Raw genomic sequence first — 25,499 nt, 5'->3', positions numbered from 1 at the left:
GATGTAGGACGACTGTGTGCGCTGCGCCCGCGCCGCCATCCCCATCATGGCCTCCAAACAGCCGCCGCTGCGACCAAGAATGAGCAGACGAGTGAGTGGTCCTTCCTTTCCCAGCGCGGAGACGGACGTAAAGCCGAAACAGAGGCACCGGTAGAGTGGAGCGCGCCGGGGGAAAAGCCTCCTCATACCACCCCGGTCTCCTCGATGTCTTCGTCAAAAGCCACCTACAGCCATTTGACAAAGAGGGGCGCGAACCCGGGCGGCAGCGGCGGCAGAAACATGAACACGAACAAGGATTATTCTCTTAATCTATCGGTACAGCAAGTGCTGAGCCTTTGGGTGCAAGGCACGACGCTGCAACACTTCACAGGTATGCCCACATTATGAATATACTGTAGCCTACACCCATGCTGTGCCGGCCGTTGGCAGCGTTTCATCCACTGTGTGTGGCGGCTTGGCTCACCAAATTGCCGGTCTTACGCACTGGGCCGGCCGTTATCCTACTAACCTACTGTACAGTGGGATGGGAACGGGCGATACGGCCAACCGTGCGCGTCCATTTTTAAAGGCACACAGAAATCTACCGGTATCCACCGATATCTGCCCCGTGGTGTTTGGTCAGTAGATTTCCATACTGCACTTCTCAACGGGCATGCATCCGGCATGGCCTTATCAGTCAAATAATATTTTGCTGCGCCCTAGGAAAATAAATGATGTGAAAAGCAACACTTAACACACAATTCCACTCCTCTGTGCCGCTACGGCGCTCGGAGTCAACGAATAAATAAACAATATGCGGCTAATTTATCTTTCTGCTGCGTGAATGCGCTTCACGGCACCATAAACGAAGTGTTGTCAGCTCTGTTTCAGCGACACACACCCCTTCCTTTGTCTTGCGTTTGAGTAATAATTAGTAATTAGTCATTAGTGTCATCCTCTCCAACTACTGAATAATAGACTGTCTGGGATGCTCTAGAAATATGTCACATCCGAGACACCGACATTTACACTTCACTGTGCGTAATGTAAATGTTCCATCGCTGTGTCTGTGCTGCACAGCAATGGGAAACTTCCCAATCAAAGGCCTGTAGCCTATTGTGAGTACAGTATGCCTATTAGTTAAATAAAGCAAACACAGCTTTAGTGACAGACAGTCCCCATTAAGATCAAGATCAAGCAGAGACCATGCAGGCTAAAACCAGTCCCTCCAATTCATCATTCTCAACGTTCTCAACAGGCTACTGTTATTGTTATTACCATACAGTGGTAACATGGTCATCCTAGGACATCGGTCATTGTACTCTAGGCTTACAGGGTCTTGTGATTTTGAATGGGTGGAAATGCTGTAATGGTTATAGAAGAACAACAGGACATGGCAATGTAATCTAAACACAAGATATGCTGATTCTTCCCATAATTGGAATTCCTCTCATGCAGAGCAGAGAAAGATGTACGTATATGGTCATAGCTGGTATTTGGAGGGTTTTGTGAGTCAAGCAGACTTCCTGTAAGGGAGCAACACATGAAGAAAAAACAAGATGTTGTAAAATCCTGCTGACTCGGCAGGGAAGTGACTCCCATGCAGGAGTTTGAAGAAGCACGGTTGCGGCAATCGAGGGGGGGGGGGGACCGGGGAGTGACAGCATAGTCTTTGGCAGGGCTGGTGGATCTCTGACATCTGACACCGCATCACAACAACCCAGTGGTTTAGCAGTCACGTGATCAAACAAGCCACATATTCTGTTCGATGGAGCGAGTAGTAGTGATGGGCTCCTGAAACAAGCACCATACAGTAGAGTCATACAGTCATACCTTACAGGCCTCAGCTGATTGCGAGAACAAAATGGCATTTCCTGTGTGTTCAGCAGCATTTCCTGTGGGTTGTGAAATGTTCTCTGTTTATGTCAATAGTTTCACTTTTCATTTCCTCTTTATCATTTCTCAGCAGACCACAAAAACATGTTTTTCTTGTTTTTCTATCATGGGGGGGGAACCTATTGGTTGACTATTGACCATGTTCTCTACCGTTGGTTGACTATTCATAGCTTTCAGTCACGTGGTTTCTTCCCTAGCAACCACCAACCTGACGGGCAAAAAGTATCATAGCAACATCGCTCAACATGGCGAGTGGATGCAATTTACCGGCTGCCTACTATTTAGACCACCTCACCCATGAAGAACTATCAAGATACACGATGGTGATAGGAGAGTAGGATTGACACCATTCAAAAAGTTTTGGATTCCCTGGCTTCTCCTCTATCCGGACACATTGGAATTATTATCCTAACCCCCGGTGAATCAAAGTTATTGACCCGCAAAGGGTGCCTCCTTGACCGGCTTTGCCTGTGAATAACACCGGTTATGGAGGTGGTACAAACACAATACTATAATAGTAACTATTATTGCTAAATTCACCATCAGTATACGGTCATTTTGAGCCCTTAACCACCGCGCTGACACCCCGAGAAGATATACTTTTAATATGAAACTCGATCAACCGGGCGTTCACCCGCTGCTGGACGAAACTACCGCTACTCCCGCTGTCAGCGGGGCGAGGGAATATTTCTATCCGGGAATTCGCTCCTTGCTGTGTCCACGGTGATAGGAGTGGAGGATCGACTCCATTCAAAAAGTGTTGGATTCCATGTCTTCTCCTCTATCCGGACACGTTGGAATTATTATCCTAACCCGCAAAAAGTGGGTTTTGCCCATGGGTTTTGCCCGCAAAAAGTGCCTTTTGCCCGTCAGGTGGGCGTTTCCACTATGCTGTGACGTCACATGAAAGCTATGAATAGCAAAGAACATCCATATCAGTCTAACTCTAACCTCATGTGTTGCTTGATTCTAACCCTGTTGCTGCAATGTTGCGGAACTGAAGCCTAAAAACTCTTGACCCAGGCACTGGTCATCTCCCGCCTGGATTACTGCAATGTACTTCTGGCTGGGCTCCCCGCTTCAGCCATTAGACCTCTGCAGCTCATCCAGAATGCTGCTGCCCGGCTGGTATTCAACCTCCCCAAATACTCGCATGTCACCCCTCTCCTTCGCACCCTGCACTGGCTCCCGATAGCAGCTCGCATCAGATTCAAGACCCTGGTGCTTGCATACCAGGCAGCTAAAGGGACAGCCCCTGCAATACCTGAAGGAAATGGTAACCCCCCAAACCCCTGCCCGCTCACTCCGCTCCTCCACCTCGGCTGGCCGACTGGCCCCACCTCCTCTACACACCTCGGCTGGCCGACTGGCCCCACCTCCTCTACACAGCAGTCGGGCTGCCCGATCACGTCTCTTCACAACACTGGCTCCCCGCTGGTGGAATGAGCTCCCCACGGCTGTCAGAACAGCAGAGTCACTACCCATCTTCCGTCGTAGACTGAAGACCCATCTCTTCAGGTTACATCTTAACTGCTCCTCCTGAGACATCTTCTGACCCTCACCACTACGTCTCCTAAAGACACCCGCTTTCCCCTCTACTGTGTCCCTAAGAACTTCTATTGCCCCCCTTGTACTGTTTCTCAGTTTCTCCAGTAAAAAAATAAAAAAAATAAAAAAATTTAGTAGAAGGCGATAGGGAGAAGGTTTTTCCTTCTATCAGTGGCCCCGGGCCCAAGCTAGATTACTCTTCCTGCAACGAATGGTGGATTGCTGATTCACATGCTTGGTATTCAAATGTATTGATTGTAAGTCGCTTTGGAATAAGGCGTCTGCTAAATGCCAAAAATTTAAATGTAAATGTAAAAATTTTACTTTCTTATACTTGGGGTGATATCTTGGGGTATAAGGGATGTAACATTCAACTTCAAACTTCAAACCAGGTATTTTCTTTTGCAAATGACGATCAGGTAATTTATCCGGCTGGCTTCACTGAGAGTCCACACCACTACTATCACCTGTTATCCACTCAATCCAATGCTCCATGACCCCTCTCTGTTTATCTCCACAGATTCACACATAAGATACTGGGCTGTATGTCCTGGGGCAGCAAAGTCTGACATGAACACCTGCTCCATCCTCCTCTCTCTCTGTCTGTCTGTCTGTCTGTCTCTACCTCCCCCTCTCCCTCCCTCTCTCTCTCTCTCCCTCTCTGTCTGTCTGTCTGTCTCTCCCTCCCTCCCTCCCTCCCTCCCTCTCCCTCTCTCTCTCTCTCTCTCTCTCTCTCTGTCTGTCTGTCTGTCTGTCTGTCTCTCCCTCTCTCTCTGTCTGTCTGTCTCTCCCTCCCTCTCTCTCTCTCTCTCTCTGTCTCTCCCTCCCTCTCTTTCTCTCTCTCTCTCCATCTTTCTCTCTCTCTCCCTCCCTCTCTGTCTCTCCCTCTCTCTCTCTCTCTCTCTCTCTCTCTCTCTCTCTCTCTCTCTCTCTCTCTCTCTCTCTCTCCCTCTCTTTCTCTCTCCCTCCCTCTCTCTGGCGTTCAGAGGATAGGGCTATCAATCCCCTCTCTAAGCCTGGCATAGAGCGGATGAGGTCGGCTCCCCCCCTGCTCCCCCCTCCCCTCCCTCCTCAGCTCAGGGATCTCTAGTCCCTTTGGTCCCTTAAGGCCCAGGCATCTACAGGGCAGATCCACTCCAGCATGCCTGTCTGTGCTTAGTCTCTACCTACTGGAGTACAACCGGCATATCTAAGGTTTCCCTGGGAAGGAGAGAGAGAGACTAGTGCCTTTTTCATGACAGCTCCATGTGCTCAGATGTCCCGTAGTGAAAACTCCACTCCCGTCAGTGGAATGGAAACATTATTATTAAATGACTGACAATAGTGTGGCTTCAAACCAGCTTTTAACATCATCAGGAACTACTACTCTCTACTGCCCTGTTATGCTGTGTGACTGCTGACTGAGGTTCGTGATAAGGGATTAACAGACATTAATGCTGCCTGTCTCATGACTGTGTGTGTGTGTGTGTGTGTGTGTGTGTGTGTGTGTGTGTGTGTGTGTCTGTCTGTGAGCACGCATGTGGGCATGTAAGGGGGGGGGGGGGGGATCATCGCTGAAGATGACACAGCACTTGTATTACAGACACCCTCAACTCACCCTGTAGCCCCTGCCTGTATGTCTACATATGCCCCCCTCCCCCCAACCCCCACTCTTGGTATGCTGCAAGCTGTACAATTCAGGGAGGGTTTGCCACCTAGAGACCAGGCTGTGTTGTTGTTGTGCTGTGTGAGGAGTGGTGTGTGTGAGGAGTGGTGTGTGTGAGGAGTGTGTGTGTGAGGAGTGGTGTGTGTGAGGAGTGGTGTGTGTGAGGAGTGTGTGTGTGAGGAGTGGTGTGTGTGAGGAGTGGTGTGTGTGAGGAGTGGTGTGTGAGGAGTGGTGTGTGAGGAGTGGTGTGTGTGAGGAGTGGTGTGTGAGGAGTGGTGTGTGTGAGGAGTGGTGTGTGAGGAGTGTGTGTGTGTGAGGAGTGGTGTGTGTGAGGAGTGTGTGTGTGAGGAGTGGTGTGTGAGGAGTGTGTGTGTGAGGAGTGGTGTGTGTGAGGAGTGGTGTGTGTGAGGAGTGGTGTGTGTGAGGAGTGGTGTGTGTGAGGAGTGGTGTGTGTGAGGAGTGTGTGTGTGAGGAGTGGTGTGTGTGAGGAGTGGTGTGTGTGAGGAGTGGTGTGTGAGGAGTGGTGTGTGAGGAGTGGTGTGTGAGGAGTGGTGTGTGTGAGGAGTGGTGTGTGAGGAGTGTGTGTGTGTGAGGAGTGGTGTGTGTGAGGAGTGTGTGTGTGAGGAGTGGTGTGTGAGGAGTGTGTGTGTGAGGAGTGGTGTGTGTGAGGAGTGGTGTGTGTGAGGAGTGGTGTGTGTGAGGAGTGGTGTGTGTGAGGAGTGGTGTGTGAGGAGTGCGGTGTGAGGAGTGTGGTGTGTGAGGAGTGTGGTGTGTGTGAGGATGGTCCCTCCGTGGCTCCGTACGGAGCGTCCTGTAAACCCAGCCAGGCTGAGGTTGGGGCGGCAGGCGCCTGGCTAGCACCCCCGGGGAGTGTGTGGAATCCTGTGTGGCTGCCATTGGCACTCCGGTCTGGTCTGCTCCCCTCCCATTCTCTCTCTCTCTCTCTCTCTCTCTCTCTCTCTCTCTCTCTCTCTCTCTCTCTTTGTCGCTTTCTCTCATTCTCTCACTCTCACTGTCTCCCTACTGTAAGCTACCACTTCTCTCTCTCTCTTTCTCTCTCTATCTCCCTACTGTATCCCCCTCTTTACCCCTCTCTCTCTCTCTCTCTGTCGCTTTCTCTCATTCTCTCACTCTCACTGTCTCCCTACTGTCAGCTACCACTTTTCTCTCTTTCTCTCTCTTTCTCTCTCTCTATCTCCCTACTGTATCCCCCCTCTTTACCCCCCTCTCTCTCTCTCCCCCTCCCTCTCCTACTCCCCTACTGAACTCCGCTCTACCGTCCCATCCCAGCAGTCTCCCCCTGACATCTCTCTCCCCTGCCAGGCCAGTGATGGAGAGACGGGGAGCCAGGGACAGGGGCTGCATTGTGGCCCCGTCGAATTAGCTCTGTGGGTTCCCTGTATGTGGAGGCCATGCAGCACAAAGACCCATGTGTCCCTACTCCCCCCATCCCCCCCGTCCCCCGTAACGTCTCCCCCAGCCCACCGTGACAGCTGATGGCTGGATCAATACGGGAGGTGGACACTCGTGGATTGTGTGAACACGGTTTAATGGATGTACACTAAAGAGTTCCCTCCCGGGTTCAGTTTGTATGTGAGTGATATGTGAGTGATACGGTGCTTCGGGGGTAGGGGAGGACGTTTGCTGTAGGCCTACATCTGTTAGATTGTGCCAGAGCATCATGATCTGAAGTCCTGAACCAAACGCCTTCCCTTGCTTGGTCTCATGCCCAACCCGCCCTGCACACTCTGTGCCAGCGATGCCAAGATGGCCCCTGGCTGGGCTGAGTGTGATGGAGCCAGCGATCTTTATGCAAGGTTGTCTCTGGGAGCCTGTGGCCTAGGAAAAGAGGAAAATAGGCGGGGGGGGGAGGAGAAATGGATGGATGAGGAGGTAGGGAATGTGAAGAAGGAGCTCAGCTGGGCTCTCAGGACCTACAATTGGGCCCTACCCCAATTCCTCCTCCATAGAGCTGTGTTCTGCTCCCCAAGAAATCAGTTACTATGTGATGATGATGGCTGGGTATGATGATGGCTGGGTATGATGTGATGGTGTGATGGTGTGATGTGATGGTGTGATGGTGTGATGTGATGGTATGATGTGATGTGGTGGCTGGGTATGATGTAATGACTGATGTGTGTTTTCAGATATAAGTGTTTGTTGAGCTGTTTGAGGAATATGAACATTGGAATGTATCCATTTTTCGTATCATTTCTGGGTTTTTCTTTGTGTTAATGTGTAACAGTGGTAGCAAGGGGAGTGACACACTGGCAGACAGTTGTGTTCATAGCCAGTGATAAAAAGTGAATACAAATTTGGACCATAACAGTTGAACTCCCTGGCTACCCCCCCAGTCTCTGGTTGCTAAATGGCTCTTCTAGCATCATGACTTTCAAAGCAAGGTGGCGAGGATATCTGAGAGATTAATGTTCAGTTAGCTTCGAAAATGCTTTTAAACCCTCTGTAAAGCCTCCATATTGGATTCTGGATGTGAGGTGTTACCAATCTAATCTCCAACGCCCGGCTAGCCCATCTACTGTATACTGGAACTCCGCCAACAGAGGGGGCCTATTACCATGCTTGGCTGCCTTTTCGATGGGCCCAGGCTAAAGGTGTCTCTCCATTGAAAGCATTCCTGGCTCTCTGATGTGTGCAAATGCTCAGAGCTCTCTGCATCTCTCTCAGATATGATCTGGTAAATGCTTTGTGTTTTCGAACCGAATCAGCTTCAGCTTTGTGGTTGTGTTTGTTTCATTGATACACTGTTAGTACATCTGATCTGACCGCATTGTTGGTTTAGTAAAAAAAATAAAATAGAATATGCATTATGATCTTTGCTGCCCGATCAGACTGATAGCACAGTCATTTCCTCTCTGGCTAACGAGGTCTGTTAGTTCCTAGTCCGTTGTGTTTCTACCAGGGAAGTAGTTGTAGTTGTTTTGGTGTAAAACTGATGTTAAAGGTCTACAGGAGCAGCGGCCGTGCTTGATCCGTATATCCCCTGCAGCTGTCTGCCCTTTTAATAGCTGAACCTCTGGCTCATATACAATTCTCTGTGGTACCATTCCCCAAGTGTGGAAGGCGGCCAATGCACAGTACTCCCTCTTCATAAGTGGGGTGATCCTAGCCAATGGAATCATTACTATTTCAAGACTTTCTCACTTAGCCAAAAATAATGTCCCCGATCAATTCTCAGATGCGGTCCTTTCTATGAATAAATTGCTTTTTTAAACGCACATCAGTCAGTTTTGTGGGTCTGGACATAACAGCATCTCTGCTGCTCCCCCAATTATAAAAGACGTTGCGATCTCTCTGGATAAGAAACAGCATACTTCAGCTTTTAAGTCATACATAAATAATGTTGGGTTTGTCCTTGAACAATTGTAAACCTCATCTTTATGCTGATGAGTCTGTTGTCTACTCCTGTGGCCCCCCCAGCTCAGCAGGCCGTTCTTGTCCTTCAGCAGTGTTTAGATTCTATTCAAACATTGCTTATTGATCCTAAGCTGGTGCCGAATGAGGACAACACTAAATGTACGCTTTTCTCATAATCCCCTAAATATTGATTACAAAGATGTGCATATTTCTACCCTGAAAGGAGCCCAAATTAAACAAAATCCATTGTAAAATCCTTGGACATTTGGAGTGATGATTAACGCATTAAAACGCATGTTTTCTGTCCTGCTGCACCTTTGGGAATAGGAGGAGGATTATCCAGGCAATGCCAGGGCTCTAAAACCACCAGACTGGGGTCATCACTCTGCTCATTGGTTCATTTCAAGGGATAGTTTCCGCACCAACCGTTGTGTTTTTATGTCAGTTTGTGGTTTTGAAGTCTTTGGCTTCAAGAAGGGATTATGATTAGATTTGATACTATAAAGCATTTTATTTATTTTACAATTCCCTTACATTGTTGCTTTTATGGCAGGCAAGGTCCTGCAGAGTACCAAACCAGGTTCCAAGCATAGCCAACCCCTCAAAGTTCCACGGTGATTGTCCGTAAATTGGCCTTTAGTGTCTGTGCCAAGTACATGGAATGACCTTCAAAACAAACTAAAATTAGATTCTGTTATGTCACATTGTCAGTTTAAAACCTTGATAAAGGATCTGCCATCCAAGGAATGGACATGTTTTAATTGATTATATTGCATACAGTACATAGGGCAGACCAGGGCTCCTCCGCAAATGAGACCTCAGTCTCACTAGGACACCCTGCCTAATTAAAGACTTAATCAGCCATGAGGGCTAATTTTTATTTATTTTTAATTTTTATATCTTTGCACTCGATCAAATTTCAGGACCCTCCTTTCATGACTTTTCCTAGATTTGTGCGTTCTACCACCCAGTATCCTTACATTTTCAAAAATCACATCAGGATAAGCTAATATAAAGCTATTTTGCTTTATAAATAATATAAAGCTATATTTTTCTGTGTAGGAAGGCTAATTTACAAGCGGCTAACTAGTGGTCGTTGTGTGTAAATAGCAGCTTAGCATTGTACATTTTGACATTTGACTTGATTGAAAACCTTTATTGTCCCCAATGGGGACATTTTGTTGTCAAGCAGCTCAGTTAGGGCAGACAGAAAAACATTCAATAAAATACATAAAACAGTGCAGTGCAGGCTCAATAAGTAAAAAGTTCCAAGTTCCAAAGTTCCAGCTCCAGGTCTCCCCCACCCTGCAGGGCCTGGTTGTAGAGTCGGAGTGCAGCTGGAACAAAGGACTGTCCAAATCTTTTTGTACTTTGACGGGGGAGAACAAATCTGTGGCTGAACTTGCTCCTCATCCCCGCCAGCTCGCAGTACATCGGGTGGGAGGGATTGGCCAGCATGGCCGTCAGTTTTTTCCCCATCCTCTGTTCTGCCACCACCTCTAGGCTGTCCAGCCCGGTCCCCACCACAGAGCTGGCCTTCTTCACCAGTTTGTTTAGCTTCGCAGCATCCCTGGCACAGATGTTTCCACCCCAGCAGGCCACGGCGAAGAACAGAACGCTGGCAACCACCGACTGATAAAACATTCGCAGCAGCTTGTTGCAGACACCGAAAGACCTCAGCTTTCTCAGGAAAAACAGTCTGCTCTGCCCTTTCCTGAGAAGAGCCTCAGTGTTGTCAGTCCAGTCCAGTTTGTTATTAATTTGTACTCCCAGGTACCTGTAGGAGTCCACCCTCTCGACTTCCACCCCCTTGATGGTGATGGGGGCTGGGGTCCTTCTCTTCCTCCTAAAGTCCACCACCAACTCCTTTGTTTTGCTGGTGTTAAGCAAAAGGTAGTTGGTGTCGCACCACTGCACAAAGCTCTCCACCAGGGCCCTGTACTCCTCATCCCTGTCGTCTGTGATGTAACCGACGATAGAGGAGTCATCTGAAAACTTCTGCAGGTGGCACTGGTCGGAGCTAAACTGGAAGTCGGAGGTATAGAGGGTGAAGAGAAAGGGTGACAGAACAGTTCCCTGGGGGGCACCGGTGTTGCACACCACCACCTCAGACTGACAGCCCTGCAGTCTCACATACTGACGTCTGTCTGTGAGGTAGTTGTGGATCCAAGCCGTCAGGGAGTCCTCCACACACATCACTGCTAGTTTGTCAGCCAGCAGTGATGGCTTGATAGTGTTAAATGCACTGGAGAAGTCGAAGAACATGGTCCTCACCATGCTCTGTGGCCTCTCCAGGTGTGTGTAGGCCCTGTGCAGCATGTAAATGATGGCATCCTCCACCCCCATGCTCTCCTGGTATGCAAACTGCCGGGGGTCCAGGAAGTCCTTCACCTGGGGCTTAAGGTGTTGCAGCACTAGCCTCTCCAGGATCTTCATGACCTGTGGTGTCAGGGCGACAGGTCTGTAGTCGTTTGGGGTGCTGGGCCGTCCCTTCTTTGGCACTGGGACGATGCAAGACCCCTGAGGCGGCTCTTTTATTAGGTGTTATACTGTTAATAATGTGGTCAGTACTACTGTACCTGGCATGGGTTCACATAATTCACATAATGTGTCTGTTCTAGATTCAGATAAGTGTGCAGTTTGTGTGTCAATATCGTGTCTATTCCCATGAAGTTCAACCTCTGTCTGTTCCCATGTTGAGACCTCTCTGTTTCCCAGCACCTCGTTAAATATGTTGATCCACAGCTCGTTCTAACCACCGTAACAACCCCACTGACTTCTGTACGTTGCAACCACCTCACTGTGGTAGCTGATTCACATCTGGTGTGTCTAACCACGCCACGGTATGCGTTTTTTTAAACAGCGTTCATACTGTAGCATCTTGCAGGGGGTCGCTTTTCCACACATCCAAACCACTCGACTGTTTGTGTTTTTCAGAGGCAGTGTGCTAGTTCTGGTTCAGAACTCTTACCGCTCCTCTTACCGCTCCTCTTACCTGTGTATGTTCCAACACTGTGGGAATGGACCGTACCATCTCAATGGACCGTACCATCTGGCAGGTGTTTCTGGTTCTGCCACCGTATCTCCGTCTCATTGCCACCGTATCCCTCCCCAACCACATCAGACAGGCCTGAACACCCCGCCAACATTTAAACAGGCCCTCAAAACCCACCTCTTCAAACTTGCCTTCACCAGTTAACCCCCTCCCCCTCCCCTTCCCATGTGTCCCCAGCAGTACCTTAGTTAGGCCCCTATACTTTTTATTTATTATTTTGTATTACTACTTGATCTTCTCAGTTTGTAAACCGTCTTTGAGTGTCTAGAAAAGCGCTATATAAGTCTAATGTATTATTATTATTATTATTATTATTATTATTATCTCTAACCACGTGTGTCTGTGTGTGTCCCCCCCCCTCTGTCAGAGATGTGGTACTGGGTGTTCCTCTGGTGTCTCTTCTCCTCCCTCTTCGTCCACGGGGCGGTGGGCCTGCTCATGTTGGTCATGCTGCAGCGCCACAGGAGGGGCCGCCTCATCACCCTGGTCATGGTCAGCGTGGGCTTCCTGGCCTCCCTCGCCGGGGGGGTCATCACCAGTAAGTCTGGGTCTGGGGGGGTGTGTGTGTGTCTGTGTCTGTGTGTGTGTGTGTGTGTGTGTGTGTGTCTGTGTGTCTGTGTGTCTGTCTGTCTGTCTGTCTGCCTGTCTGCCTGCCTGCCTGTTTATCGATCTGCATACCTCTCCATCTCTCTGGCGGTCTAACCCATTGTCCTCTCCCCACACATACACAACACCTTTGTCCCTGAGATATCTTATTTCATAAGTTCCAGTAGAGACCGTTTGTACAGTAGTATCTAGAAATAGACGTGTAAATAGATGTACGTAAGCCCTCTGAGCAAAGGACAGAAGCTCCCGAGGACACCGCCGGATGAATCACACTCAATCACAGATGTGAGCCCAGGCCAAAAATAGAAAGACACTTTATTATTAATGTGGAGCTGGCAGAGGGAGAGGGAGGGAGAGAGGGAGAGGGAGGGAGAGAGGAAGAGGGAGGGAGAGAGGTAGAGAGAGAGGTAGAGAGAGAGGGAGGGAGGGAGGGAGGGGGAGAGGGAGAGGGAGAGTGGGCAGACTGTTATTGACTGTGCGTGGCGTGAGCTAGTGAGAGGTAGGGCTGGCTGGGAATACCTTGGCGAAGTGGGAGTGGTTGAGAGAGGGTTGAGGGTACACTGAGGCAGACGTATCCAGGCGTCAACACTCTGAGCTTCTAATCACTCCCTCGCCTTCCTTCCTGATTGTACCGTGGCCCCGAAACAAGATGAGTATCTTTGGGTCTTGATTCTTTTTTTTTTGCAATATTTTTATTATCATTTTTATATATCAAAGAAAAAACAACAAAAGACAAAGAAAGAGAAACATACAATAACAAAGATCACAAACATAGACACACAACCTGCATACATTTTGGATTGAATAAAAAACAAAACAAAAACAAAACTTTCCTCCACTTTGTATAAAGTATTCTATCCTACATGTTCTTCATGTATGGTTCCCACAGCTTGTCAAAGTCTTTCCGCTTGCCTTTAATAATGTAGGTTAATCTTTCCAGACCAATACATTCCAAGTGCCCCCTCTTCCACATTCTCAATGATGGAGCGTCCATACTCTTCCAGCATAGTGCTATGGCTCTCCTGGCTTGAAGGAGTCCAAAGTCCAGAAGTTTGGTCTGTTTTGATGTCTGTATAAAGTCCTCCGGATATATTCCAAGCACACAAGTTTTACGTTTAACAGTATTTTGGCATTAAATATCTCAGACAAACATTTTATAACATCTTTCCAGAAATGTTGGATCTTCGGACACTCCCATAGACAGTGAAATAGAGTACCTTTCTCATCTACACACTTAACACAAACGTCTGGGATGTTAGCAGACATATGTGTGGTGGCCTGGGAAAACCCGCCGGATGTCGCTGGCGTTCGTTTGTGGCAAAGAGCAAAAAAAGATGGAAATTTCAGCGATTTTGATATTATGTGGTATTCTAGTACTTTGAACTCCATACTACATTATGGTGAATAAACATTTTAAGAAAACAAAAGAGAAAGTACTTATTTTTATGTTTTTGTGGTGGGTAGTTTGTTAGCGAAACAACGTCACGTTGAACGTGTCTCATTCTCAGTTAAGCAACGCACGCACACATGAGCGAAAGGAGAGACTATACTTCCACCTGTGTTATTGCCAGTTTACTGATGCTCACAATAAGCATAAAGTAATAAAATCTTAACTAGAAGACACACAAATGGATCTGTCACTCGCATACCGACGAGGCGAGCAGACTAACACCGCATCACAAGCAGTCAAACTAACCATAGGATAATTACGGCTGAACAGGCGTGCTGCATAAAGACTGTAGAAAATCGTCACTTACTATGACTGAAGTTAGTTAACGTTACACATAGCTGTCGATCTGGTCAGCTATCCATCCACAACACAAATCCATTCTCACATGTTACTAAAACATTTCCTGTTTACTTTTCACCTATCCAATGGAGTAAGACAAGAGACAAGAGAAAGTGGGCTGTGACGTGTATTGTTGCTGGGGGTGGTCAACCCCTGCGAAAATTTGACAGTCAGCTTCTTGACCTGTCAAAGTAGCCTAGATGAGAGAGAGAGAGATGGCAGCCTCACAAGATTACATTTCACGTTGTATCAATGAATTAGCTCATATGAATATGAGCAATATAGCTCGGGCAGACGAGTTGAGAGAAGTAATTGATAATTATTTTACCACTACTACTCCTCAATCTGAGGGGGATGACACTAGTGGTAGTGAGTCAAGTGAGAGTGATGGTGAAGGTGGTCCTCCTAAGAGACCACACCTTGATGTGCCTCCTGAAGAGGATGAAGATGAAGAGCAAGGTAAGACAGTTGTAAGTTTTAAACAATAATAATAACAATAATAATAATAATGATAATGATAATAAAATGATGTTCAATACCTATGTAGCCTACTCTTGATAAGAAACTTAGCTACTACATAGCTAATTCATAGTCTGAGTCAAGATGCTTAGCAGTGGTGTAGTCTACGTGATACGCAGGACTACGCCGTATACCCACTAGGAAAGGCCAAGGATTTCCGTACACCCACTTTCACACTTTCATTCATAAAATTCACCCCGTCTGTGTTACGAAGCACTTGACTTTTGGCTATAGTGTCATGTACCATCAAATGTACCATGAAATATGTCAAAATGCAGCACTATCATGCACAGATCAGCCTGCAAGTAAAATCATCGGCTCACCTCAAACTCCCCTGTCTGAAATCTACAACCGGTCACTAATCAGAAAAGCCACACAAATCACACAGGACCCCTCTCACCCCCTCCACCAATCATTTCAGCCACTTCCATCAGGTCGCCGTTATAGAACTCCACTGGCCCGGAAAAACACATATAAAAAATAATTCATTCCCACTGCAACCACCGCCCTGAACATTTTAAAATAGGAAGCACACTGTTTTTCTTACTATTATTTTTAAATGACTAGACTTTTTTAATAGGCACTACATTTTATAAACACTGTTATATCTGTCTGTTTTTATTGTATGTATGTGACCTATGTGTGTTTTTAATGTGGATAACGTATTCATGAACTGCACAAAGCCTGTCAAAGGAGAATTTCTGTCACTCTGTGACAGACAATAAAGCAATCTTGAATCTTGAATCTTATATGAATGAATGAATGAATGAATGGTCTTTATTGTCATTGATATAGTACAGGTACCAAACAACGACATTTGGGAGGGGGGGGGCTCCCCTGGTGCTAGGAAAGAAAAAAAAAGAAGAAAAAAAACAAGAAGGGAAAGGAGCTGGTTTACATAAATAAAGGCTATGTACACTATCCACTACTATACTGTACAGATAAAACACTGTGCTGTGCTAACATGTAATTGTCGTGTATTCTTATTGATTATGAATCAAAGAACAGTTAGTTTAAGACACTTTAATTAGTTACAGGCAGATTCATACATTACATGCGTTCTCCATGGACATCAGGGTGGGAAGAGGGCTCTCTGTGTCCCTCTCTCCCCTTTCCCCTCCAGAGGGGAGGGGCCAGCGTGCATGTGTGTCCCTGCCCACCCCCCAAAGGTCCCTGCTGGTCATCTGTGTCCCTGCATGCCCTGGCATGTGTGTGTGTCTAAAACATACCACATATTCATACATAGATCATACATACTACAGAAATATACTACACATCCCCCCTCGGACCACCCAGAGGGTGTTCCGAAACTAAACCACCATAAAACAAAAACAAAAACACAAAACCCCACAAACTAACTCAAAAAAAAAATTTTTTTTTTTTTTTTTTTTAAAATAAAATTAAAAATTAAAAAATAAACAACAACAGACAGAAAAACTACACCAACACACAACACAAGAAGCACAATAACACAGACCAACCCAGGACCAGTATCAGGAACCAAAGATATCATAAACAAAAAATAGAAAACAACCAATAATAAAAAGAACTTTGAAAATAACAATCACAATTAAACTAAACACAGTTTATCATGCACAAATCAATACAGAAACTTCCAACGACCGATGTTTTCTTTGTCCTTGAAGCGTCGGGGTCAGAGGTTACTAGCACTTGTACCCAGTTGGAGAACAGCCTTTACCGCTGTCTCAGATTGATAACACTCCCATAGTCAGGAGCTTTCCATTTTCGTTGCGCTAGGAACAGAACCTCTCTCCTAGCTTTGTATAACCACCACATCACTTCTCAACTGACCTCAATCACACGATATAGAAACAAACAAACAATACACAAATAATGACATTCAGTTATCATAACACATAATTCACCAACAGTAAGCATAGGACAAAGGGAATGCATTAATGCATAGATCTTCACCTCAGGTGAGGACTAGTCTTCTGAAAAGTTCATTAACGTGGACTGAGTGACTGATTTTCCAAAAACAGTCAATGAGGCCCTGCCTTCTAAGAAAGTCAAAAATCATGTCTGCTATAATAGGTGCTCCTATCTTGGCAAAATAAGTTTCCCATGCCCCTAAGACCGTTTCCAGCCATGCTATCATCTGCTGTCCATTCCCGTCGTTCCCTTTGATCTGCTGCTTCACTACCCTATTCATAGTCTTTAATCTTTTCCTAACTGGTCGTCGTCCGTCAGTGTCATTGAGGTTAAGGCAGCCGCCTGGTCCCCTCCCACGCTGATCAAGGTCTGGGGAGTCGCCCTCAGCATCATCTGAAGCATGGTGCAGGCACTCGCCAGCATCCCCAGTAGCACAGGTGTCCAGGCTTTGGACACCCCCAGGCTGGACCTCCAGACTGTCAACACTCTCTGCTTCGTTGGTTTCTGGTTCATTGGCATCTGGACAGCTTTCCGCTGTCCCCTCGGTTTCAGGCACTGCCGGTAATGTCACTGGCTGTAACACTGGCATTGCCACTGGCTCTGGCAACACCACAGCATCTCCTCGTAGCTCCTCCTTCTCAGGTTCTCTGGGGACCTCGGCACCTGTTGGCACAACATCCTGCCTACTCTGTACATCCACCCCCCTGTCCACCACCCGTGGCCCTATTGGGGTAGGGATATGCCCAGACACCACTGGTGTACCCACTCTGATGTTGTTTCTCCAACAGACCCCACATTGACCTAAAGCATGGTCAATCTGTTCCATCAAATATGGACTCCAAAACCCATATTTCTTGGTGATCTTGCGTCTTACCTCCCCCCTAGCCACATGTGCTAATCCATGAGCTTCCTGTATTAACATGCCTAATAAATCTGAGGGTGCTACAACCAACCCCTCATGATTCCTCCACAGACCTGTGTCATCCTGACTTGCCCCCCTTGCTAGCCAAACGCTCTTGTCTAACGTAGTTACTCTACTCTGTAACATCAATAAATCCTCAAGTGTGACCATGCCCTGTAATTGCTTTTCATGTGTGACCAGAAGACCTTTACCTGCCTTGTCTGCTCCTGTAATGGCTTTGGCTGCATCTTCTGCAGCCCTGTTACCTTGTGTGACATGTGATGAGTCAGACCTGTGTGTGGCACACTTCACTATAGCTAATTCCTTTGGCTTCATCATGGCTTGTAACAGCTTCATGATCTGTGCGTGATGCTGTATAGGCGTACCATCAGTTCTCTTAAAACCCCGCCCCCTCCATACAGCTCCATTAAAATGACAAACATTATGTGCATAGGCAGAGTCGGTGTACACTGTCACTCTCCGTCCGGTTCCCAAGTTGCATGCTTCTGTGAGGGCAATCAACTCAGCCAACTGAGCCGAGCAAGGCTGAGGAACTGCCTCAGCCTGTTCTACAATAAACTTTGAATTCTGTGCTTTAACTAAGGAATACCCAGCGCACAACGTTTCTCCTACCCCGTAACAAGACCCATCAACCCAATATTCTATATCAGCTCCCTTTAAAGGCAAAGCTTGTAGGTCTGTTCTATGCTTAATCACTTTGGCTGTCGATGGAACCTGAGCACCGCTGTCAGGTGTGCATTTTACTGTACAGTTCAATTGGCATAGAGCATCTCTCCCTAGCAGCCCTGTTGGCGTGTGTTCTGACACAAGTGTTGACAGAGTTGCTCTCTGTCCCTTGTACTCTAAGTCTACAAGCTCAGTTGTAGGAATCAGCTGTTTAATTCCCTCAAATCCGATTGTCTTCACATATTCTCTAGACATAGGGAGGTGCGTGGCGCCTTCAGGCTTCTGTGTCACCACCAGCTGGCACCTCCCACTCGGATCTTCCGGGCACCCCTATAGGCCAGCTGCTGGGCCTCCGTAAGGGTTCATCACTCCTGGAGCAGGTGTAGTAGGGGGCCAATATCCTCCTCCTTGGCTCCCCCCTGCGCCCCCCTGGGGCCTGTTGCAGCAGGCACAGGCTAGATGTCCATTCTGGTCACATTGGCATGGTTCTAGCATCTCCTTCCCTGCTGCTGTCCATCCCCCTGGTGGTGGTCCTTGGCCAGGCTGTGTGTACCTCTGGTATGGAACCGCTTGCACCCCTGGTGGCCCTTGTGGGTATGGATACCCCCCTTGTGGCCCCTGTGGGTAGGACTGGTAAGTAGCAGGATACCCCCCTTGTGGCCCCTGTGAGTAGGACTGGTAAGTAGCAGTCTGCACTCCAGGTGGCTGTTGCTGTGGGGCTAAAGCCTGCACTCCCTCTATGTTTCTCTCGCTTTCAGTCAATTGCAAATGAGTCAATATTCTGAGGGATTCTTCGTCTCGTGCCTTCTGTATCTGAATGTTCTTTCGATATAACTCAACTTGATGAGATACGTGGTCTATATAAACAGCTTTGTTCATGTGTCGTAGCCCCACCACTTCTGCTAGCTTATCCTTAACTGGGGTAGGAAGCCCTTCTTGTATTTTTTCCCTGATTATGGATTTTTCTAAGGGGTTATCTTCAGCGTCTTTCCCTGTCACACTTCTCCATTGAGAGTGCATACGGGCAATATAACCCCTGGGATTCTCATCCCCCCCCAGTGGCTTCACAATGATATTGTCTGGGTGAATGTGAGTAGGGTAGGTCTCTCTGATTGCTTTCCACAGCCTGCCTCTGTTTGCTGCGAAGAGCTCTGGATCATAAACTGATGTATTGATATATCTATGAAGTCCTGCCTTCATCAATATTTCCTGCATTGTATCCAATCCTGCAATAAAAGCTAAGAGTCTTTTCAGGTCTCCCATCGCGGCCTGCGTTCCTGTCAGTATCACGTCAACCTGTCGCGTCCACGAATGTCCTCCCTCTTGAAGAACTGGGAGTTTCTCGATCACTTCAGACAAATCTGTATGATGCCACGGATGATATTCCATCTTGTTACCCCGAATCAGCACTGGACAGTTCTTTAATGTATTTGATGACATTCGGTGACAATCTCCCTCTTTCTCCGGGCGTCTTCTCCCACCTTTCCTTTCGGCTGTGGCTATCATCTTCCTGCCCTGCGCGTTGTAGCCTCCATCTGCATTGTCGTCATCACTTGAGTCTGCACTGCCATCTTCGCTGTCATCTTCCTCGTCACTCCTGTCGTCCCCTTTTCCCCTTGGCTCCTTCTTCTTCTTCTGGGAATGATCCTCCAGTGCCTTAGCATAGGGAGGGGGACTGGGGGCAGGACACTGAGCTATTTTCTGTCCCTCTACCTTAAATAGATCTAAAATAGCTAACTCTAACTTGCGTTTCTCTGATCTAATCTTTCCTCTTTGATGTGCTTTGTGCCCATTGATAAGTATTTCCAATGTTGCAATTAATTGTAAATTAATGCTGCCCTCTTTCGGCCACGGCTGTTCAATGTATGCCCAACGGCTATTCCATTTCGTAGACATTTTGCTAATTTCCCTAACAAGAGGATTCATTTTTTCCACTACAGCCATAGGGGATAACGTAGCCAACATTCCACGATGTTCACTAATATCTTTTAACAGCTTCGTGGAATTCGACCCCATTCTACTTAGCTCAATATGCTGACAATATTCTATATTAGATAAGGTGTACGCTTCTTACAACCCACCTTATTTTGTCTTGTTTGCTAAACAAATGCTAGTCCAATATAACTGTATTGACCATCCCCACAAAAAACCCTGCAACTTCAGAATAACAGACTTGCCTCTTGTGTATGTCAGTGCAGTATTAACTTAAATCTAATAGCTGTGTAAGTACTTTATACTTAAATGTGTTTCCTAATTGTTTATGAATGTGTCACTTAATTACTCATTCAATACTAATTACAGTTCTGGTCAACACAATTATTAAATCACAAAAGCTGGTCACACCTAAGTATTCACTGATCCACAAAAACCCTTTTACTGCTCAACTATCAAATATGTACTATTCTGCTATTCCTTAATCAAACACTGTGGAAATGACCTAACTAAAATAAAAGATGTAAATTACAAATATTAATCACAACCTGTAAAGAAATCGACTTGTCATTGGGAAGGAATAAAATGATTAATTATTCATTACAATCTGTAAGGAAATCGACTTGTTAAGTGAAAGGAATGAATGATTAGTTAGAATTATTCACTATATCATCATATACATTGATTTAAAACTTATGGAATCAATCAATTGTTTTGGGAAACAGAAAATGAATGATCTGAATAATTAATTCAACTGATAAGTAATTAATTAAATTAATTAAAGTAATTTAATATAGAACAATCATTTAACCATCTATTTATTAATGTATCGGACTGTTTCATCGACCTCAGCTGTATCTCCCTGAGGATTTAGTGTTTTAAAATGTATTGTCGTATTTCGACCAGCAGATGGAGCTGTGCTCCGGCTAACGCGCATCGATTGCGCATGCGCCAACTCTTAGCCAAGGCTATGAATGTTTTAACCGTAACTCTAAACTATTTAAAATACCCCGAGATCAATTCACCATATCTCTATCTTTTCTCTATCAATACTAGTCTATGTGTATGGTTTTATCGTTATCTTTAAGAGATGAGTACCGAGATCTATCAAACTCAGGTTCCCTTCTAAAGGAATGTTCCACTGTGTGTCTGCGCTTTTTGCAAAGCAGAAAGAGGGAAGGGCTTTATTGTTCTTGAAAGCCCACGGCCGTATTGGGGCCTGCTTAAAACAATCTCTTTAACACAACTACTTTTCACGACACAGCAATATCTTTCAATCCAGTTAAACCACTATTTATCTCATTCAAATATTCTACGTTCACGCTTCCCTCACAAAGATGGCCTCTGTGCGTGTCCTTCCCCAAGGACAAAGAAAAATGGCGTCTAAGAATGGACTCTCTGACACACTGCAAATGGCGTCTAAGAATGGACTCTCTGACACACTGCAAATGGCGTCACGTTTCCCTCATAAAAATGGCGTCTAAGAATGGACTCTCCGACACACTGCAAATGGCCGCCCACACAACGGCGTCCTCTCACACAGACAAAGAGTAATGGCGTCCACAGCTCTGCTCATATGTTCTTCACTGCTACAATAATGCTCTTTCACATATCTTACAAAATAGACTTCATAATCCACCCACACTCCAACACATAAACACAACCTCACCGAATCTTACACAGACACACACACGATATTCCAATACCGTACAAACAAATCACATACCATTAAACACTATATTTTACAAAAAACGGGCTTCCAAGTCCGGCTCTCACCACCCATCAAAGATTTATGAAAAGTTTGCTTCTATTCCAACAAGATTACCGTTACACAGATTCTTTTGACTATAACTTATCTGAGATTTACAGCCTATTTTAAACACACCAATCGACTAGAGAGAGATTTCTGCAGAAAATCTGCCTTCTTCGTCGAATTGAAGAGTCCGCACAATACTGTAAATTAAGTTATATTAACTCCGTCGCTTGCTCGCCATTTACTGTCGTGTATTCTTATTGATTATGAATCAAAGAACAGTTAGTTTAAGACACTTTAATTAGTTACAGGCAGATTCATACATTACATGCGTTCTCCATGGACATCAGGGTGGGAAGAGGGCTCTCTGTGTCCCTCTCTCCCCTTTCCCCTCCAGAGGGGAGGGGCCAGCGTGCATGTGTGTCCCTGCCCACCCCCCAAAGGTCCCTGCTGGTCATCTGTGTCCCTGCATGCCCTGGCATGTGTGTGTGTCTAAAACATACCACATATTCATACATAGATCATACATACTACAGAAATATACTACATAATGTTAGATATAACGTTAGACAGGGAGCGCAGACTTATTTTTATGGCGTTCCAAAATGAACGATATGAGGCTGGGAGGGGAAAATCACAGTATACCCACTAGAAAACACTACACTACACCACTGATGCTTAGGAAGCAAACCTCCTGGTGGCATAATCTGAGTAATATGAGTAATATAAAAACTTTATATTACATTATTTTTATTTTCACAGAGTCACATCCTACCATTGAGAACCTGGCTGATCAGATTTTCCCTGTTGATCCTGGAGATGTGGGCAATGCTGACTACTCTGATGCTGACTGCGTATGCCATTGTAAATTGAATGAGGGTCAACCCTGTCACACCAGATTTCTTCAAGAAGAGCTCCTTCATGTCCGCCTCCAACATATAAGTCTGTCCCACGAAGAGCTTGACATTGTGATCCTGTCTAAACTTTCTTGCGGAATGCATTTATCAAATCACACCATTCGATCTAAGAAGAAGGACCAAACAGAGCGCAAGGCTCAACACACAGACTATTATTATCATGGCTACAGGATCTGCAGAGATGTATTTAAATTCCTTCACTGCATTGGGCAGGACAAACTCAATGCATTAATAAAACATTACAAGGCAGCTGGAGTAGAAGCACGGGTCCACAAATCTAAGAAAAGGCTCCCTGCCAATGCCTTAAAGTTTGAGGATACGAGAGCTGTTGTGGACTTCGTACTAAACTATGCAGAGGCCAATGCTATAGTCCTTCCGGGGCGCACACCGAGGCACTGGAAATCAGATTTGAAACTCCTGCCGACCAACTGCAGCAAGAAGACAGTATACAACCACTACTGCTTAGCAGCTGAGGGTGCTGGTAGACGAGTGGTTTCCTACAGAACCTTTAGGAAGCTATGGCAGCAGTTAGTGCCATTTGTCACCACCATGCGTCCGGCCACTGATCTCTGCTGGTACTGTCAGTCAGGAGTGGCAAAACTGGCCCGTGCAGCAAATCTTCCTGACAGTGAGAAGAGTGAGGCTGTGCATGAGATGGAGGAGCACTCTCGGAGGGCTACCATGGAGAGATCCCTCTACCAGAAATTGTGTAAGGAAGTCAAGCAAGAGGTGCCTCCTGGTGCCGATATGGGGCCCCATCCACCCTGCAGCTTCTCTGGCAAAATGCACTACAGTTTTGATTTTGCACAGCAAGTTCATTTCCCCTCCAATCCTTTGCAGCCCGGCCCTGTGTATTTCAAATGTCCCCGTAAGTGTGGCCTTTTTGGGGTTGCTTGTGAGGCGTTCCCCAAGCAGGTGAACTTTCTCCTTGATGAGAGCTGCCAGACAAGCAAGGGTGCCAACTGTGTGGTATCCATGCTGCACTACTTTTTTGAAAACTATGGGCTGGGAGAAACCCATGTGCATCTCCATGCAGACAACTGCGATGGACAAAACAAAAACTCCTGCATGATGTGGTACCTGATGTGGCGGGTTCTGACTGGACGGCACAAACAAATCACACTGTCTTTCCTGCTCACTGGACACACCAAGTTCAGTTGCGACTGGTGCTTCGGCTTGGTGAAGCGCCTCTTCAAAAAAACAAAGGTGGACTGCATCAGCGACATTGTCCATGTGGTTGAGCAGTCCTCACATGTCAATGTTGCACAGATCTGTGGCACTGAAAGTGGGGAGGTCATCGTACCAACCTACGACTGGATGAGCTTCCTCAGCCCTCACCTCAGAAAGGTGGTGGGGATCAAGAGGAAACACCATTTCCACTTCACTGAAGGAACAGGCACGGTGAAGATCCAAGACTTCAGTGACAGTGACATTACACAGCAGAATCTGCTCAGAGATGGAGTACCCCTAGCCCCGCGGTGGCGTAGCGGTCTAAGCACTAGCCACTAGTGCAAGCTGCCCACCGGGGACTGGGATCGAATCCCGGTCTCGCCAGACCCGGATATGGCCGAGGCACACAGGGAGCGGCATATTGAGCGGCCGCTCCAGAGGGCGGTATAGGACTATTTCCGGACAAGCATCCGTCGCGCAACAGCGCCCCCGGGGTGCCGGAATAACGGTGCTGGGCTCGAGGACGTGTTGATTCGTTACTATGTGCCATACGTGGCCCTTCTCTTCCAAATTTACAAGCGTAAATTTCCTCGAGTTTTGATAGAGGTGGTATACACATTATCTGTTTATATTTTGATGACATATAGCTTTTTAACTGTAAATATTTTAAGAAGTGTTTTTTAGGAATTTGATATTTCTGACACAATTGCTCAAAAGAAAGCAGCACTCCGTCTACATATAGATCCATCATTTTCTTAACACCGTTTATATTCCATGACCTAAATCATCCATCTTTTCTACCCAGTGTAAATTGCTCATTGCCCCATATAGGAGTAAATTGAGACAATACAGGTATATCACCTATATGTTTGTTTGCATCTTTGGGTCTTGATAACGATGATAACGAGAGACAGACAGAGAGAGAGAGAGAGAGAGAGAGACAGATATTTGATGCTCTTTAAGCTCTTCTTTACTGTCAGTTTCCATGGCGATGGCCATAAGAGCATATCGTGTCGAGAGGCGTGACTAACACATGGGGAGAGAGTGACGAGTAAAGGCAGTAGGTGGGCTGAGGCACGCCATCACACCCCCATCGGCTGAGGAGACACACACACACACACGCGGCAGTACTGTACGTACAGGCTTCACACAGCCATCTCCCAACACTGCTGACAGCCCCACAGGAGGGACCGTGACTCTCTTTGGGCAGTTGTACTGTACGGATAGGAGGGGAGGAGGACCATAAAGAGGGTTGCTTTTTCTTTGAATTGAAATGTTGGAATGGAGTAACATATGATGTCAATAAAGTTGATGGGCCTTGACTAAGCGACGTGTGCTTGCTGTGTTATATGAGGCATGTTCTGTCTGTGTTCATTGTACTGTATCGTTTTGTTTGTGCTCTTCTTAAAGATCTGTGTGTGTGTGTGTGTGTGTGTGTGTGTGTGTGTGTGTGTGCGTGCATATATGTCAGGGTTCGACAGTAACGCTTGCCTGCTTGCCCGGAGCAAGTAAAAGTTTCGCCGGGTTTGTTTGCGCGAGCCCGACGACGCTGCTGGATCCTGGATATTTTTACCTGTGTGCAGCAGCGTCGTCGGGCTCGCGCAAACAAAACTGGTGCCCCTATGTGTGTTCCATCCTACTGTATGTTCATGTATGTATGTGTGTGTGTGTGTGTGTGTGTGTGTGTGTGTGTCTCTCACCAGGTGCGGCGGTGGCGGGGGTGTACCGCGTGGCAGGGAAGGACATGGCCCCCCTACAGGCCCTGGTGTTCGGGGTCGGCCAGACCACCATCTCTGTCGTAATTTCCTTCTCCCGCATCCTGGCCACCCTTTGA

The 25,499-nt window shown here is 46.7% G+C and overlaps 1 protein-coding gene across 1 annotated transcript; it reads left to right on the top strand.

Moving 5' to 3' along the window:
• Nucleotides 1-204: 204 nt before the first annotated feature.
• tmem170b (transmembrane protein 170B) lies at nucleotides 205-25,499 on the top strand (the record flags this gene model as incomplete). Its single annotated transcript, XM_080525901.1, has 3 exons — nucleotides 205-370; nucleotides 11,866-12,036; nucleotides 25,369-25,499. The coding sequence occupies 3 exons, from the start codon at nucleotides 205-207 to the stop codon at nucleotides 25,497-25,499; spliced, it is 468 nt and encodes a 155-aa protein (XP_080382027.1).

Source organism: Nansenia antarctica (assembly GCF_963989245.1).
Source record: "Nansenia antarctica genome assembly, chromosome: 3".
Taxonomy (NCBI): domain Eukaryota; kingdom Metazoa; phylum Chordata; class Actinopteri; order Argentiniformes; family Microstomatidae; genus Nansenia; species Nansenia antarctica.
This window is presented reverse-complemented; position numbering and strand designations above follow the sequence as displayed.